General features: G+C 38.9%; 1 protein-coding gene across 2 annotated transcripts in view; it reads left to right on the top strand.

The window, feature by feature from the left end:
• The first annotated feature begins 898 nt into the window (after window positions 1-898).
• The window catches only part of DPYSL3 (dihydropyrimidinase like 3), a 110,778-nt gene continuing 93,600 nt past the window's right edge, over window positions 899-18,076 (top strand). The window contains exon 1 of one of the 2 annotated variants that reach the window (XM_057731834.1): window positions 899-1,400. In XM_057731834.1, the coding sequence (XP_057587817.1) occupies window positions 1,020-1,400 (381 nt within the window). In that variant the 5' untranslated portion in view covers window positions 899-1,019. The remainder of the gene's footprint in view (window positions 1,401-18,076) is intronic. The other variant, XM_057731808.1, reaches the window with a different exon arrangement.

The raw sequence follows: 18,076 nt of genomic DNA on the forward strand, positions 1-18,076 counted from the left end.
AGCTCTTTATTGGTGGTTGCCCATTTTTAAGGTAAATCTGGTCTTGTGTGGGGGGCCAAGTGTAGGGTTCTGACCTCAGTACGTGAGTTATCAGCCAGGGGGTTGTCCTCTGAGGACAGGATATTAAGAATATTTTGCAAGGCATGTCTGATCTGTAGTGTAATTGTGTGTGATGCAAATTAAGGGTGGATAAAAAGCAAATTCTAGGGTGGTAAATATGAAGTAAGAATAGGTTGAAGTGTGAGTCAATTACAGGTTTTCGTGACTGTCAGTGAAGTAAGGTGGTCTGTCTGTATGGCTCTGTAAACCAATAATCCAGGAGTTCATTAGGTCAGGGTGCAGGTTTGTGAGGTAGATTCCAGAACTGGGAGCAATTGTGAGACAATTCTAACTTTAGGATGAGAGAGACCTGGGATTACGGGTAAACAAAGTCTAGCATCCTGAGTCTGCTAAATCTGAGTTTGCTATAATCTGTGTTGCGATAAATCAGGACGGACCTGGCGTTTAAATCAACCCACGTGGGCCAACAAGGTTTTCTTACCTTGAGTGGAGTAGAGAGACTTGTGTTTGGGAGGCCAGCTCGGGAGTGAGTGTGGGTAAAGCAGGGTTTGTGCGCACGTGTGAGTGAGGCGAGTTCTTGAGTGTGAATGTGGGGGTTGTTGGGCGAGCGGGAAAGTGTGCGTGTGCGCGCGCGCGCCAAGTTGGATTTCTCCTTTGGGTGGGCAGCGGGGACGTGTGATCGCAGGAGGCCACGTTAGGGTCCCCGGCGCAAAGGAGGTGCGGCCGGCGGGGCGGGCGAAGCCGGCGAACGGAACACGCCGCTGCTCCGGCCCCCGCGCCGCGCTTGCTGGCTCGGGGCTCGCAGGGGACTGGCAGGAACCGGAGCAGCACTGCCGCCTCTGGCGCGAAGGCTCAGGCGCCTCCTCCCGCCCCACTCACTGTGGCTCGGCGCACGCTGCCGGCGGCTGCCCTTTCCGCCTCTCGGAAGAGGAGCCGCGGGCCGCTGTCGCGATCCAACCATGGCCTCGGGCCGCAGAGGCTGGGACAGCTCCCACGAAGATGATCTGCCCGTGTACCTGGCCAGGCCGGGCACCACCGACCAGGTCCCGCGGCAGAAGTACGGCGGCATGTTCTGCAACGTGGAGGGCGCCTTCGAGAGCAAGACGCTGGATTTTGATGCCCTGAGCGTGGGGCAGCGGGGCGCGAAGACTCCCCGGAGCAGCCAGGGCAGCGCCCGCGGCTCGGGGAGCCGACCCGGCGCCGAGGGGGACACCCCGCGCCGGGGCCAAGGCCGGGAGGAGAGCCGGGAGCCTGCGCCCGCGTCGCCCGCGCCCGCTGGGGTGGAGATCCGGAGCGCCACGGGCAAGGAGGTTTTGCAGAACCTCGGCCCCAAGGACAAGGTAAGGGGGCCCGGGTCTCTTCTCAGCCTGCCCTCGTTCTCTTCCCAGCCCGGGGCGCCATGGCCCGGGCACAACTTTCTCCCGCTCACTTTGTAAAGGGATGGAGGACTAGGGGGAGGAAAAGGGCATCCTCTCCTGAAGGCAGCGAGACCTCACAGCCCGGATTTGGATTATTCGTGCCTGTCTTTAACTGTAACATCTTCGTGCGCGCGGGACAGAGTGCTTAGGTCCCCTCGTCCTCTTGCCGCATCCCCGGGGCCAAGGGTTCTGAGTGGGTGTGTCAGCCCGGCCAGCCCAGGAAGGCTGAGTGACCTTCTCTCGGGCTGAGTACCCACCAGCACAATTGTCTTGGTCTCCCCTCTGACTCTGGATTAAATCTCAACCCTGGTCACCAGGGCAGAGGGGAAATTGGTCCTGGGAAAATGGGATTATCTCCATAGTACCCGGATGAAAGTACAGGATGGGCTGTCTCTCCTCTCACTCTTCCAACATCAACTCTGTCCCTGAAACTTTTAAGTGTGGAGCCACTAGACTAAACACCCGAAACCCCATGCCTCTCTTCTGTCCTGGATCGACATTTCACATCTGTGTTTGTAGAGTGTATATTTGTGTAGGTAGCTTGGCACAAGATTGGGGACCCAGCTGTCTTTGGAAGAGTATTATTGTATTTTGTTAAAAATAGGCGAGAGTATTAAGGGTGCACATTAAACTAGCACAAGCTGCAAGTTCCCTGCTGTTCTTCCATGTGCCAAAGCCAATTTCTTCTGTGTGTGTTTTTTAGAAACTCATGTCACACTGAGCTGACTTAAGATATGGCACTGAAACCCAGCTTGCTCTCATTTATTTATTTCATAGAAAATCAGGACCATAGTTCAGAAAATCCAGGGCCTGGGCAGGGTTGGAGTATTCAGAGTTCAAATTGATGCTTTTGAGTTGGGGAACAATAGTAATCAGATACCTCACCCTTGTCTAGATAATGGCTGCAAAATCCAGCCGCATATACTATACTCCGCTAATACTATTATGAATAATAACCTGAAATGGAAATGTTTGCCTCAGAGCAATTACAGTTAACGCTAACCCAAGTTTTAGATGTTTTTCCTTTAAAATGCAGCGGGCCAGTGGAAGGACGGCACTTCTTGCACTGTTTGATTTTTGGAAGTTTAAAAAAAATAAACAAAGCTTTAAGTGTTGATAACAGGAAAGAAAGTACCGAAATTACTGTTTTACGGTGACTTGGGGGAACAATGTCATTGTGCTTTGGAATCACTCATTTAGTTTGTGATTTTCACATCATCCTTAGAATATGGGATTCCTCTAGGCCCTGCTCAAATACCCTTTTAGGAAAAAACTTCTGATCTTTTGGAAAGGGTTTGGCTGACTTCTAAACTGAGGAATGGCCCTAGGGAAATGTTATTGCCTCTCTTCAGGTCTGACTTTGATCAGTATTGAAATGTTCCCTTTCTGACTCTAAGGGGTGGGAAAGGTGATGGAAAAGGTCGGTAACAATTGCTGTGAGTCAGTGCTATTCCCTTTGCTGGAACACCCCTGATGTAAGCCAGATAATATGCCTAGTTTGCAAGATTTAAGAATGGTAACTAGAGAAAGGGAAAATGTTCCTCTTTAAAACCCAACAAGTCTTTCATTTTTCTTCCTTTTGCAAACCTTGTACTTTTGGCTCTTAATTGAAAAATAATAATACAACCAGGATTTCTAGTGCTACATGGTTATTTCTAAGTTCGGGTTTGCTGTCAGCTTCATCCAGAACATGTTATTATCTCTAATTTAATTGAATCACACTGTTAGAAGAGATAGCAGAGGTTATCTACTTCTGAACTTGATTATTTCCTTGAGGATAGGGGTTGGATGTTTGAATTTACCTTTGTGGCTGAAATGCCTGTCACATTGGAGGTGCTGGATAAAAGTTTGATAAAACCCTCTTAATGAGCCATCTCTTTTGCTACATAGGTACAAAATCATCATGCTCTCTGTTTAAATACTGCCATTTTCAGGGGGCTCACTTCTTTATGAAGCAATTTTATATGTCTTTATGTTAAAAGAATTAAATAAGCCCAAGTCTACCTACCTATAGTTTCTACAAACTATTCTTAGCTCTGACTGCTGGAAATATAAGAATAACTATGTTTCCTTATTCTGAGATATTTTAATGATTTTAAGCATGTAGGCTCATGTATCTGTCAGAAAAGTTGGGGTAATGCTGCAGTAACAAACAGTCCCCAAATCTCAGTGGCTTAATTTAAAAAAAGGTGTTTTTTTTGCTCCTGCTGCTTGTCTGTCATGGATCCTCAGGGCAGCTGTGTTGTTATTCCTCCTCAGAGACCTAGATTATGAAGGTGCCATGTCTTCACATCCATGATGGGAAAAGCATGTGGTGAGTTGCTCACAGACTCTTAAACTCCCACACTGAAGTCACGAACTGACTTATGCTCATATTTCATGGGTCAGAGTAAATCATCAGTCCATGTCCAACTTCAAAAGAATTGAGAAAGTGCAATCTTACTGGGATCTTGTAAGACAGAGGTTAGAAATATTTGGGAAATACCTTTAATATCTCTTTCCGATCTGGGGATGGATTAGTGGGATGAAAACTGGCTCAACCCTTACAAAGTATGTGACCATAAATATGTAACTTATTCTCTGTGCCTCAATTTTTCTCTTTTGCAAAATGCAGATAACAGAGACTACTTTGCATATGATACTCAATACATGTTAGTTACTATTACTGTTTGATTTTTACTGCCTTTTATGTGTTTTAAGGCAATTATCACATTCTCCCTAAAATTCTCTTTTTTAACCTTCTTATTCCTAGTTTATTCAGCTCTGCCCTGTATGAGCCTTTTATCACTTGGATTTCCTTTTCAGGTTATACTATATTTTATAAATATTTTTTAGAAGATACAGTGCCTAGGACTGAGCACAGTGTTCTAGATGGGATATGGCCATGGCAAAATGTATTAGGCTAGTTACTTTCCCTGATTTGTACAAAACATATGTTTCTGTAGTAAAGATTACACATAATAATTCAGTAATCCATGTCCATCCAAGACACATCCATCCATGTCTTCATAATAAATTCCATGTCATTCAAGCCTTTAGAAACTTTTCCACATAAGCCAGGATATCTACATACTACCTTGATACAGTTGAACTTAAAACCAAAAGGAAAAAAAATATTTTAACTGTAGGATTTTATTTTTTCCTCCTCTATAATATTCAATATCATTTTGCTCATTTTTCTATTATCATGATAATTTTGAAGCTTAATTCTGTAATATAGTATCCTTTAGTCCAGTTTTGGACTATCTACAGATTTGATAATAAGTATCTCTTTTAAAGTACTTTCTGTGTGCCTGACATATCTCTATCTCTATCTCTATCTCTATCTCTATCTCTATCTCTATCTCTATCTCTATCTCTATCTCTATCATCTGTCTGTTCAGGACATGTTACTGTAATTCAGGGCAAGGACAGACCTTCCCACTACATACACATTTGAAACCATCTCCATCTCCCTGCCAGCCCATTATTCAGAATGCTTGGAGTTCAGTTGCTCAGTCTTTAAGAAAAGTTACTGCAAAATCCTTTTTCTTCCAAGTTGATTTTGAAGCTATCGAAAGAGGCTTTTTAAATATCATGATGAAATTAAAATATGCCTTGTCTCTAGCAAACCTAGTTATTAATTCCCACCTGAAGGAAACGAGTTTAGTTAATAAATGAATAAGTTATGAAGGGGTTAAATAGCAAAAGTGTTTGGCAGAATAAAAGTGTAAAAAATGTCACTGAGTTATACTCCAAATGCCATGTTCCAGGTTTGAGGTATCACTAGGTGTTTCTGTTGTGGTTCTGGACCTATTTGTAAACACCTTGTTAAATGATGTATTGACATTTTTCTCATGATAGGCATGCATATTGCCAAAATCTTCCACACAACATTTTGTTTATAATTTTTGACAGTCAGTACATAAAAAAGCAATTCTAAGTGAAAAGTAAATATTTTTTCACCATTTGTCAAGATGGTTTCCATGCATGCAGAATTTTTCTAGCAGTGAGGAAATGACTAAAGGGAGGAGAATTATGGCATATGGTCTGCCAAGAGCAAATAATTCTTCAGACTCTGCTATCCAGTGAAAACAGAGTAATGACATTATGATTATGTGGGTCTATTGATAACTCCCTTTCGGGAACTGGGGGTCATTTCTAGTTCCCTGCTTCTCACATGGGCCAATTTTGTGCAAGATGTTTCCTTATGAAGTCAGCAGGGCTTTGGGATCTAGGAGGAGAGAATTTGAAACAAATGAGATGTGCCTGTTCCCTTGTACCATTTGTCTATTTTTTTGTCCTGGGTGATGGTTTTCAAAATGATTGAGAGAAACTGAAGTCTTCCTCCTTATCCTACACAAAGGAAGACAGCTGGCAATAGAATCCTCAGTTTATAAATGCCTCTGTAGTCATACAAATCCAAACCCTGCAGTGTAAAGGAATTTTACAAGGCTGTTCTGACAAACTAAAGTTTGCACTCAGGCTGGGAAAAAAGGGTCTTACTTACCTGGCCTGCAGGCCACACTGGAATCTGGGAGTATATTTACTTGGCCAAACTTGGAAGTGTTTGAAACCATTCAGAACTTTAGTTTAGTTTGACAGTAGGCATTTGAGGAACATAAAAAATGTGCCTTCTAAGTAATGCTACAATTGGCAGAGTTCCCTCAAAGTAATGGTCCCTTAAGACAGGGTTTTGCTGATGGCTCTTGTAAGTAATGTTTTAGAAGCCCCGAGGACTGTCTGTGATGCTTTTCTGTGAGTGGTTTCTGTAGCTGATTCTTTTTATGATTAGTTTCCACTTGGGCATTATCCCTACAAATAATGTTCCTGTGAGACAGTGGATAAAGCTTCCTAGGAAGAGGAAATCTGGCCTAGGAGAAAACAATCCTTGGGTTCAGCCCTCCTTTTGCAAGAGGGGGCAGAAGGTCTATTTGGGTGTGTAAGCACTTTTTAAAAATTAAACTTTTAGGAAAATGTTAAAATTTATCTGTACTCTTAACATGGACTTATATGGCATTCAAAAAAAAGTTCAACTCCATCAAAAAACAGTGAGATGAGGCAGAGAAAAAACATAACTTGATAAAGTATTAGCTTCCTTTAACCAGCTAGCTATACAATTTGGGTAAGTTATCTCCCTTTTCTCTGAGTTTTAGTTTCCTACTTTCTAAAATGAAGGGGCTGGACCAGATGGTCTATAAACTTTTCTGATTGTGTACCTTTATGCAAAATTTTTTTGAGCGTGCTCTCTTTCTATATATGTGTAAATATATATGTACACATGTGCATATATAAAAATTACATATGCAGATAATATATTAATATCTTATGACATTATTAAATACAAAGAAAAAGTACATATATATGTACACACATGTGCATATATGTAAGTTACATATACAAATAATGTATTAATATGTTATGACATTATTAATACAAAGAAAAAGTACAAACTAAAAGAGAAGAGATATTGTCATAAATACAAGTATAAATCCTGATATTTTTTTCTTGTACCCTGGTGGTTCATCTTGCCCACCTGGTTGCGTGAGTGCTTGCAAGTCCATGATGTTTGGAACAAAGCCATAGCAGTCAGTGGTTCTAATATCAATATTACAGTCATTAAACAGAGAAAGAAAAATATTGTATGATATCCCTTATGTATGAAATCTAAAAAGAAGTGATACAAATGAACTTATTTGCAAAACAGAAACAGACTCACAGACTTTGAGAAGGAGCTTATGGCTACCCGTGGGGAAGGATATAGGGGGAAGGGATAGTTAGGGAGTTTGGGATGGCCATGTACACACTGCTATATTTAAAAAGGATTATCAACAAGGACCTACTGTATAGCCCAGAGAACCCTGCTCAATGTTGTGTGGCAGCCTGGATGGGAGGGGAGTCTGGGGGAGAATGGATACATGTATAGGTATGGCTGAGTCCCTTTGCTGTGCACCAGAAACTATAGCAACATTGTTAATCAGCTATACTATACTCCAATATAAAATAAAAAGTTAAAAAATATTATAGTCACTAATCAATTCATTGTCAGTTTGAGTTCTTTAGGACATATCCTCTTTTATGGACCAGTATCTAAGAGAAAAGTTCATATGAAGGCTTGTGATGAGGCTGCAGGCTGGGTGCTGGTTAGTACTCAGTGTGCTCTTCATAAATACATGTGTGGGGTTGGGCCAGTGGGGTGTGGATAACAAGGGTCACCATGGAAATAACAAGGGGTCCCCAAATCTCCCTCATGCACTAAATTTCTCTCTTCTCTTTGATTCAAAAACATTTACTAAACACCAGCTATGTAAGTGCACAATCAAAAACTAATATTGGAGGAACAAAGGTGAACCAAATAGATAAACATTAGGAAAACATAAGCTGCCGTTTGTCGTAATCTCCCAGAGAAAACTGCCATTAACAGAAGGGTGTATTTTCTTTACTCCAAAATAAAAGTGGGAACATGCAGTATTGTCTGTTTTTAAACAGTTATTTTTACTACTTTTTAAAACATTTAAGAAACTTTATTTCTGAGAGCAGGTTTAGGTTCATAGCAAAATTGGGTGCAAAGTACAGAGATTTTCCATATTTCTCCTGCCCCCACTCTTGCACAGCCTCCTCCATTATCAGCATCCCCCACCAGAGTGGTACATTTGTTGCAACTGATGAACCTGTTGACATATCATCATCACCCCAAGTCTGTAGTTTACATTAGGGTTCACTCTTGGTGTTTGCATTCTGTGGATTTTGACAAATGTATAGTGACATGTATCCATCATTACAGTATCACACAGAGGATTTTCACTGCCCTAAAAATCCTTTGTGCTCCACCTATTCATCCCTCCCTTTCAGCTAACCCCTGACAACTATAAATATTTTTAGTGTTTCTACAGTTTTGCCTTTTCCAGAATGTCATACAGTTGGAATCACATAATATCTAACCTTTTCAGGTTGCTTTCTTTTACTCAGTAATATGCATTTAAATTTCCTCCATGTCTTTTCATGGCTTGATAGCTCATTTCTTTTTAGCACTGAATATTCCATTGTCTAGATTTACTACACTTTAGTTATCCATTCACTTACTGAAAGACATCTTGGTTATGTCCAAGTTTTGACGATTAGGACTAAAGATGTTGTAAACATTCATTTGCAGCTTTTTGTGTGGACATAAATTTTTAATTCATTTGAGTAAGTTGAGTGTGATCCAGCAGGATCACATGATGAGTATGTTTAGTTTTGTAAGAAGTCTGCAAAGTACAAGAAGTAAGAAGTCAACCAAAAAGCCAACAACGTTCTAAATGGGGAAAAACTGAAAGAATTCCCTCTAAGAACAGGAACAAGACAAGGGTGTCCACTCTCACCATTATTATTCAACATAGTTTTGGAAGTGTTAGCCACAGCAATCAGAGAAGAAAAAGAAATAAAAGGAATCCAAATTGGAAAAGAAGAAGTAAAATTGTCACTCTTTGCAGATGACATGATATTATATATAGAAAACCCTAAAGACTCTACCACAAAACTGCTAGCACTAATTGTTGAGTTTAGTAAAGTAGCAGGATACAAAATTAATGCACAGAAATCTCTCGCATTCCTATACACTAACAATGGAAGAGCAGAAAGAGAAATTAAGGAAACTCTCCTATTTACCATTGCAACCAAAAGAATAAAATACCTAGGAATAAACCTGCCTAAGGAGGCAAAAGATCTGTATGCAGAAAACTTTAAGACATTGATGAAAGAAATCAAAGACGACACAAACAGACAGAGGGACATACCATGTTCCTGGATTGGAAGAATCAACATAGTGAAAATGACTGTACTACCCAAAGCAATTTACAGATTCAATGCTATCCCGATCAAATTACCAATGGCATTTTTCACAGAACTAGAGCAAGAAATATTACGATTTGTATGGAAATGCAAAAGACCCCGAATAGCCAAAGCAATCTTGAGAAGGAAAAATGGAGTTGGTGGAATCAGGCTTCCTGACTTCAAACTATACTACAAGGCCATAGTGATCAAGACAGTATGGTACTGGCACAAAAAGAGAAAGGAAGATCAATGGAATAGAATAGAGAACTCAGAAGTAAGCCCAAACACATATGGGCACCTTATCTTTGACAAAGGAGGCACGAATATACAATGGAAAAAAGACAGCCTCTTCAATAAGTGGTGCTGGGAAAATTGGACAGCAACATGTAAAAGAATGACATTAGAACACTTCCTAACACCATACACAGAAAGAAACTCCAAATGGATTAAAGACCTACATGGAAGGCCAGACACTATAAAACTCCTAGAGGAAAACATAGGCAGAACACTCTATGACATCCATCAAAGCAAGATCCTTTTTGACCCACCTCCTAGAATCATGGAAATTAAATCGAGAATAAACAAATGGGACCTCATGAAACTTAAAAGCTTTTGCACAGTGAAAGAAACCATAAACAAGACTAGAAGGCAACCCTCAGAATGGGAAAAAATAATTGCCTATGAAACAACGGACAAAGGATTAACCTCCAAAATATACAAGCAGCTCATGCAGCTTCATAACAAAAAAGCTAATAACCCAATCCACAAATGAGTGGAAGACCTAAATAGACATTTCTCCAAAGAAGACGTACAGATGGCCAACAAACACATGAAAAGATGCTCAACATCACTCATCATCAGAGAAATGCAAGTCAAAGCCACAATGAGGTATCACCTCACACCGATCAGAATGGCCATCATCACAAAATCTGGAAACAACAAATGTTGGAGAGGATGTGGAGAAAAGGGAACTCTCCTGCACTGTTGGTGGGAATGTAAGTTGGTACAGCCACTATGGAAAACAATTTGGAGGTTCCTTAAAAAACTACAAATAGAACTACCATATGATCCAGTAATCCCACTCTTGGGCATATACCCAAAGAAAACCATAATCCCAAAAGAAACATGTACCATAATGTTTATTGCAGTACTATTTACAATAGCCAGGACATGGAAGCAACTGAAATGCCCATCAACAAACGAATGGATAAAGAAGATGTGGCATATATATACAATGGAATATTACTCAGCTATAAAAAGGGATGAGATGGAGCTATATGTAATGAGGTGGATAGACCTAGAGTCTGTCATACAGAGTGAAGTAAGTCAGAAAGAGAAAGACAAATATTGTATGCTAACTCACATATACGGAATCTAAAAATGGTACTGATGAACTCAGTGACAAGAACAAGGATGCAGGTGTAGAGAATGGACTGGAGAACTCGAGGTATGGGAGGGGGCGGGTGGTGAAGGGGAAGCTGAGACGAAGCAAGAGAGTAGCACAGACATATATATACTACCAACTGTAAAATAGATAGCCAGTGGGAAGTTGTTGTATAACAAAGGGAGTCCAACTCGAGGATGGAAGATGCCTTAGAGGACTGGGACGGGGAGGGTGGGGAGGACTTGAGGGAGGGTGGGGGGGAGTCAAGGGAGGGAGGGAATACAGGGATATGTGTATAAAAACAGATGATTGAACTTGGTGTACCCCCCCAAAAATCATAAATAAATAAATAAAATTAAAAAAAAAAAAAGAAATCTGCAAAGTACAAGAAGTAAGAAGTCTTCCAAAGTAGCTGTACCATTTTGTATTCCCACCAGCAATGAGTGAGAATTCCTGTTGCTCCACATCCTCGTCAGCATTTGGTATTATCATTATTTTGGATTTTAGCCATTCTCATAGGTGTATACTAGTATCTCATTGTTACTTTAATTTGTAGTGCCCTAATGACATGCAATGCTGAACATGTTTTTATATGTTTGTCATCTGTATATCTTCTTCCTGTGAGGCGTCTGTTCAGGTCTTTTGCCCATTTTTAAATTGGGATGTTCATTTTATTATTGTTTATTGTTTTCAGAGTTCTTTGTATTTTTTGGTTGAGAATCCTTTATCACATGTGTCTCTTGTAAGTATTGTATCCCAGTCTGTGGCTTCTAATTCTCTTAGCAGTTTCTTCTGTGGGGCAGAAGTTTTTAAATTTTAATCAAGTCCAGCTTACCCATTATTTCTTTCATGGATTGTACCTTTGGTGTTGTATCTAAAAAGTCATTGCTATATGCAGGGTCATCTAGGTTTTCTTCTATCTTCTAGGGGTTTAGAGTTTTGCATTTTATTAATACATTTAGGTTTGTGATCCATTTTTAGTTAAATTTTGTAAAGGGTATAAGATCTGTGTCTAGATTAGTTTTTTTTTAAGCTCTTTATTGGAATATAATTGCTTTACACTGTTATGCCAGTTTTTGCTGTACAACAAAGTGAATCAGCTGTATTTATACATTTATCCCCATGTCCTCTGCCTCCCACCCAGCCTTCTAAGTCATCACCCATCATCAAGTTGATCTCCCTATGTTATGTAGCAGCTTCCCACTAGCTATCTATTTTACATTTGGTAGCGTACATATGTCAGTGCTACTCTCTCACTTCATCCCAGCTTCCCCTTCACCCCCCCACCCCATGTCCTCAAGTCTGTTCTCTACATCTGCATCTAGATTTGTTTTGTTGCATGTGGATGACCAGTTGTTCCAGCACCATTTGTTGAAAAAGACTATCTTTGCTCCATCGTATTCCCTTTGCTCCCTTATCCTAGATCAGTTGACTATATTTATATGGGTCTATTTCCAGGCTCTCTGTTCTGATCCATTAATCTATTTGTTTATCCACTTGCCAGAACCACTCTGTCTTGATTACTGTAAATATTGAAGTTGGATAATGTCAATTCCTCAGAGTTTCTCACCATTAAGTGTTCAGATTATCCATTTCTTCTTGTGTGTGTTTTAGTGGATTGTGTCTTTCAAGGAATTAGTCCATTTCATCTGGGTTATCAAATTTATGGGCATAGAGTTTTTCATAATATTCCTTTATTATCCTTTTAATGTACATGGGATCTATAGTGATGTCCCCTCTTTTTTTTTCTGGTATAAGTAATTTTTGTCTTCTCTTTTTTTCCTTAATTATCCTGCCTCGATGCTTATCAATTTTGTTGATTTTTTTGAAAAATCAGCTTTTGGTTTAATTTTCTCTATTGCTTTTTTGTTTTCAATTTAGTTGATTTGTGTTCTAATTTTTATTCTTTCTTTTCTTCTCCTTACTTTGGATCTAATTTGTCTTTCTTTTTTAGTGTGCTAAGATGGACACTTACACTATTGATTTTAGATCTTTCTTCTTTTCTAATACATGCATTCAATGTTATAAATTTCCCTGTAAGCACCACTTTAATTGCATCCCACAGATTTTGATATGCTGTATTTTCACTTTTATTTAGCTCAAAATATTTTAAAATTTCTTTTGAGATTTCTTCTTTGACTGTGTGTTATTAGAAGGGTGTTGTTTAATTTCCAATTATTTGGGGGATTTTCTAGCTATCTCTTATTGATTTCTAGTTTAATTCTATTGTGATCTGAGAATAAATATTATGTGATTTCTATTCTCTTAAATTTGTTAAAGTATGTTTTATAGCCCAGAATGTGGTATATCTTGGTGAATGTTCTATGTGAGCTTGAGAAGAACATATATTTTGCTGTTGTTGGATGAAATAGTCTGTAGATATCAGTTACATCTAGTTTATTGATAGTCCTGTTGAGTTCAGCTGTGTCTTTATTGATTTTCTGCCTCCTAGGTTTGTCCATTTTCAACAGGGGTGTTAAAATCTGTAAGTATAATAGTGAATTTATCGATGTCTCCTGGCAATTCTATCAGTTTTTGCTTTACATTTTGATACTCTATTTTTAGGCACATGTCCATTAAGAATTGTTATGGCTTCCTGGAGCACTGACCCTTTATCATTATGTAATGCCCTTCTTTATACCTGATAAGTTTCCTACTTTGAAGTCTGCTCTGAAATTAATATAGCTACTTCTGCTTTCTTTTCATTAATATTAGCATGGTATGTTTTTCTCCATCCATCAACTTTTAGTTTATATGTGTCTTTATATCTAAAGTTGATTTCTTGTAGACTGCATATAATTGGTGCATTTAGACAATTCACACTCAAACTGATTATTAATACAGTTGGGTTAATATTTACTGTATTTGTTAGTGTTTTCTACTTGTTCTCCCTGTTTTTTGTTCTTAGTTTTATCTTCCATTCTTTTTTTGCCTTTTGTGAGTTTAACTGAGCATTTTGTGTGATTCCATTTTCTCTCTTAGCATATCAGTTATACTTTTTTACTTTCCCTATTGGTTGCACTAGAGTTTGCAATATACATTTACAACTAGTCCAAGTCTACTTTTCAAATAACACTATATTGCTTCACAGGTAGTGCAAGTACCATATAGTAACCAGATACTCTCATTTTTTCCCACCTGTCCCTTGTATCATTGCTGATATTCATTTCACTTATGTGCAAGCATAAATAAATAAAGGAATACATTTTTGTTATTATTATTTTGAATGAATTGTTACATATTAGATCAATTAAAAATAAAAAATAAAAGTTTTTATTGTATCTTCACTTGTTCCTTCTCCAATGCTCTTCCTTTCTTTATGTAGATCCAAATTTCTGAGCTATATCATTTTCCTTCTCTTTGAAAAACTTCTTTTAACATTTCTTACAGGGCAGATCTACTGCCAACAAATTCCCTCAATTTTCGTTTGTCTGAGAAAGTATTTTTACCTCACTTTTGAAAGATATTTTATAAGTTCAGATTTCTAGTCTGTTTTTTTCTCTCTCACTACTTTTAAGTATTTTATTCCATCCTCTTCTTGCTTACATCGTTTCTGAGACGTCAGATGCAATACTTATCTTTGCTCCTCTATGGGTAAGGTGTTTTTACCCTCTCTGGCTTCTTTCAAGATTTTTTTTCTTTATCTCTGATTTTCTGAAGTTTGAATGTGATATGCCTACGTGTAGTTTTTTTGTTTGTTTGTTTTGTTTTTTTGACTTATCATTCTGTGAGCTTCCTGGATCTGTGGTTTGGTGCCTGACATTAATTTGGGGGATATTATCAGTCATTATTGCTTTAAATATTGCTTCTGTTTCTTTTTTCTTCTGGTAGTCCCATTATGTACATGTTATACCTTTTGTAGTTGTCCCAAATTTCTTGGATATTCTGTTCTGGTTTTTTTTTTTTCCCCCAACCTTTTTTCTCTTTCTTCAGTTTTGGAAGTTTCTGTGATTATAACTTCAAATTCAGAGATTCTTCCCTCAGTCGTATCTAATATACTAAAGAGCCTATCAAAGGCATTCTTCATTTCTGTTTTTTTCATCTCTAGCAATTTTTTTGATTCTTTGTTAGAATTTCCATCTCTCTGCTTATACTATATCTGTTCTTGCATGTTGTCTGCCTTTTTCATTGACACCTTTAGCATATTAATCACACTTTTTCTAAATTACTTGTCTGATAATTCCCACATTCCTGCCATATATGATTCTGTTTCTGATGTTTGTTCAATCTCTTCAAACTGTGGTGTTTTGTTTGTTTGTTTTGTTTTTAGTATGCCTTGTTATTTATTATTCTTATTTTTTAAATGTTTATTTATTTATTGGCTGTATCCGGTCTTAGTTGCAACACGCAGGATCTTGGTTGCGGCATGCAGGCTCCTTAGTTGCAGCATGTGAACTCTTAGGTGTGACATGTGGGATCTAGTTCCCTGACCAGGGATTGAACCCAGGTCCCCTGCATTGGGAGCGTGGAGCCTTAGCCACTGGACCACCAGGGAAGTCCTCGCCTTGTTATTTTTTGTTGAAAGCTGGACACAATATACTGAGTAAAAGGAACTACAATAAATAGGCCTTTACTAATGTGGTGGTAAGATGTGGATGGAGGGGAAGCATTCTGTAGTGCTGTGATTAGGTCTCAGTCTTTTGGTGAACCCTGTGCCTCTGAACTGTGAACTTCACCAATTTCACAGTCCCTCCTTGCCACCTACTAGGTGGGACAGGATGGCTGGAGGGGGCCAGAGCTGTATATTTTCCTTCTCCTACGCGGAAGGCTAGAGGTGGCTAGTGTTGGGTATTCCCTCCTCCCCCTCAGGTACGTTAGGCTCTGAGAAAACCACAGCAGGTCAGGCTCTGGTAAAGCAATTTCTGCTGAAGGCAGGCCTTATTAAGAAGAACAGAATGTGCTAGTGTATTTCAAAATGGTTCTTTTTCCCCTCCCCCTGTCAGAAGCAGCAGGGGATTTTTCTCTGATTTTTCACTCTGAGGACCAGGGAGAGCTCTTGGAGGTAACAGTCACAGAACTGTGAGGGTTCTCTGATAACTGGATAACTGGATCTTCCTGGAGTTTTTAACTCTCAGAGTAGTCCACGCTGAGCCTCCAGCAATTCATCAATCCCAGTTCAGGTTCTCCTACCTTGGCACTGGTTCCTTTGGTAGTGTTTGCTTCTGATTTTCTGTTCAGGTAAGTTGTGATTCTGTATTTGCCTGTTTTCTCCAATTTGGGAGGCAGTGGTTTTCCCTATATCCTCACCTTTCTGCTGGATCTCAGAATTGTTGGTTTGTTAGTTTGTTCAGCTTTTTACTTGCTAGGATGGAGTGGCAACTTCTTAGCTCCTTACATATTGGATCTGAAACCCTAAACTGTTTTTTTAAACTTAAGTTATTATGCCATCTTTACAGAGTATCAAAGATTTTCCAAAATATAACTTGCAATAGCAGTATAGTACTTTGCTGTGAGGCATCACATATTTAATCACTTATGCCTTTTAACTGGACGTTTATGTTTTTGTTTTCAGTTTTGACTTCATTTTTACTTTCTCTTCTTTTACTACTGTAAATAAAGAAGTGATAGACCTCCTTCTAGCTAAATCTTTTTGCATATTCACTTTATTACCATTTGTCAGTGGAAAATTCCTAGAAATGGACACTTGTGGTGTGGTCATTTTCAGCTGCAGGAACACTGAGCATGGGACGGTTGTTTCCTATGTGAAACTTCACAGGCAGGATTCTATAGTGTATAAAGCCAGGAAATTATTTTATGTAAATTCTGTAAGAAAGACAGTTACGGTCTTGGCCAGCTTGCCCAATAGCAGGTGAGATTAAGGGGACACAAAGCCAGGTAAATGGGGACAAAGTAAAAGACATGGGAAGAAGATTTTAAATCTTAGCTGGAGATAAACATATAGACGGGAAGAAAGTTAAAGTTGTAAAAGGAGATCCATTAAAAAATAGAATTCTTCTCTACCAAAGTAGTTCTCACCATAATCTATTGTAATTTTACTTTTCCTTGAGTTTAGGGCACAAATATGAGGTTCAAGGTGTGTTCTAATGAAAAGATCCATTTATGGAATAAATACTGATTTATGCAGGGTACCGTTGTCTCTAATCCTCACAATAATTCCACAAAATAGGTATTAATAGCTGCATAGTCTGGGAGAGAAACCCAATTTCAGAGGCATAACTTGACTTCTTGTAGTTATGCAACTAGAAATGGACAAGGTAGAATTTAAGCTCTTAGACTGTCCAATTGCTACCTCTTTGCTGTTCTCCTGATTTGGTGGCAGTTAAGAGTTAGTACTGAATGAGGTCCAGCACCTAGAACTGGCTTGGCTGAGAAGATTATCCAAAATAAAATCTCTGCTGGCGAGACTTTTTGGAGAGCAAGAGGATGGGGCTCTCAGAATCAAAATAGGAAAGCATTATTTGGTTCAGTCCAAAAGGTGAGCTCAGTGGCTAAAGCAGAAAATACTGGAAGCTAGGGAGGCCCTAGAAGGAGACCAGGAGATAGAGCAAGGGAAGGAAGAAGTAGAGAGGGACTCAGATAATTGTCATGAAATGCCCCAAATGCCTAATAATTATTTTTTTTAAATTTATTTTATTGAAGTATAGTTGATTTATAGTGTTGTGTTGATTTCTACTGTACATAACGAAATGATTCAGTTGTGCATATATACACTTTTTTATATTATTTTCCATTATGGTTTATCACAGGATATTAAATATAGTTCCCTGTTCTATACGGTAGGAACTTGTTGTTAATCCTTTTATATATAATAGTTTGCATCTACTAATCCCAAACCTCCAATCCATCCCTCCCCATCCCCATCTTTCCCTTGGCAACCACAAGTCTGTTCTCTATGTCTGTGAGTCTGTTTCTGTTTGATAGATAATTTCATTTGTGTCGTATTTTAGATTCTATATATAAGTGATATCATACAGTATTTGTCTTTCTCTTTCTGACTTACTTCACTTAGTATGATAATCTCTAGTCCATCCATGTTGCTGCAAATGGCATTTTTCATTCTTTTGATGGCTGAATAGTATTCCATTGTATATATGTACCACATCTTCTTTATCCATTCCTCTGTCGACAGACATTTAGGTTGTTTCCATGTCTTGGCTATCGTGAATAGTATTGTTATGAACAGAGGGGTGCATGTATCTTTTTGAATTGTAGTTTTGTCTGGATATACACCCAGGAGTGGGATTGCTGGATCATATGGCAACTCTATTTATAGTTTTTTGAGGAACCTCCATACTGTTTTCCATAGTGGCTGCACAAATTTACATTCCCACCAACAGTGTAGGAGAGTTCTCTTTTCTCCACACCCTCTCCAGCATTTGTTATTTATAGATTTTTTTAATGATGACCATTCTGACTGGTGTGAGGTGGTATCTCATTGTAGTTTTGATTCGCATTTCTCTAA

This window comes from Hippopotamus amphibius, chromosome 1 (genome assembly GCF_030028045.1).
Source record: "Hippopotamus amphibius kiboko isolate mHipAmp2 chromosome 1, mHipAmp2.hap2, whole genome shotgun sequence".
Lineage (NCBI taxonomy): Eukaryota > Metazoa > Chordata > Mammalia > Artiodactyla > Hippopotamidae > Hippopotamus > Hippopotamus amphibius.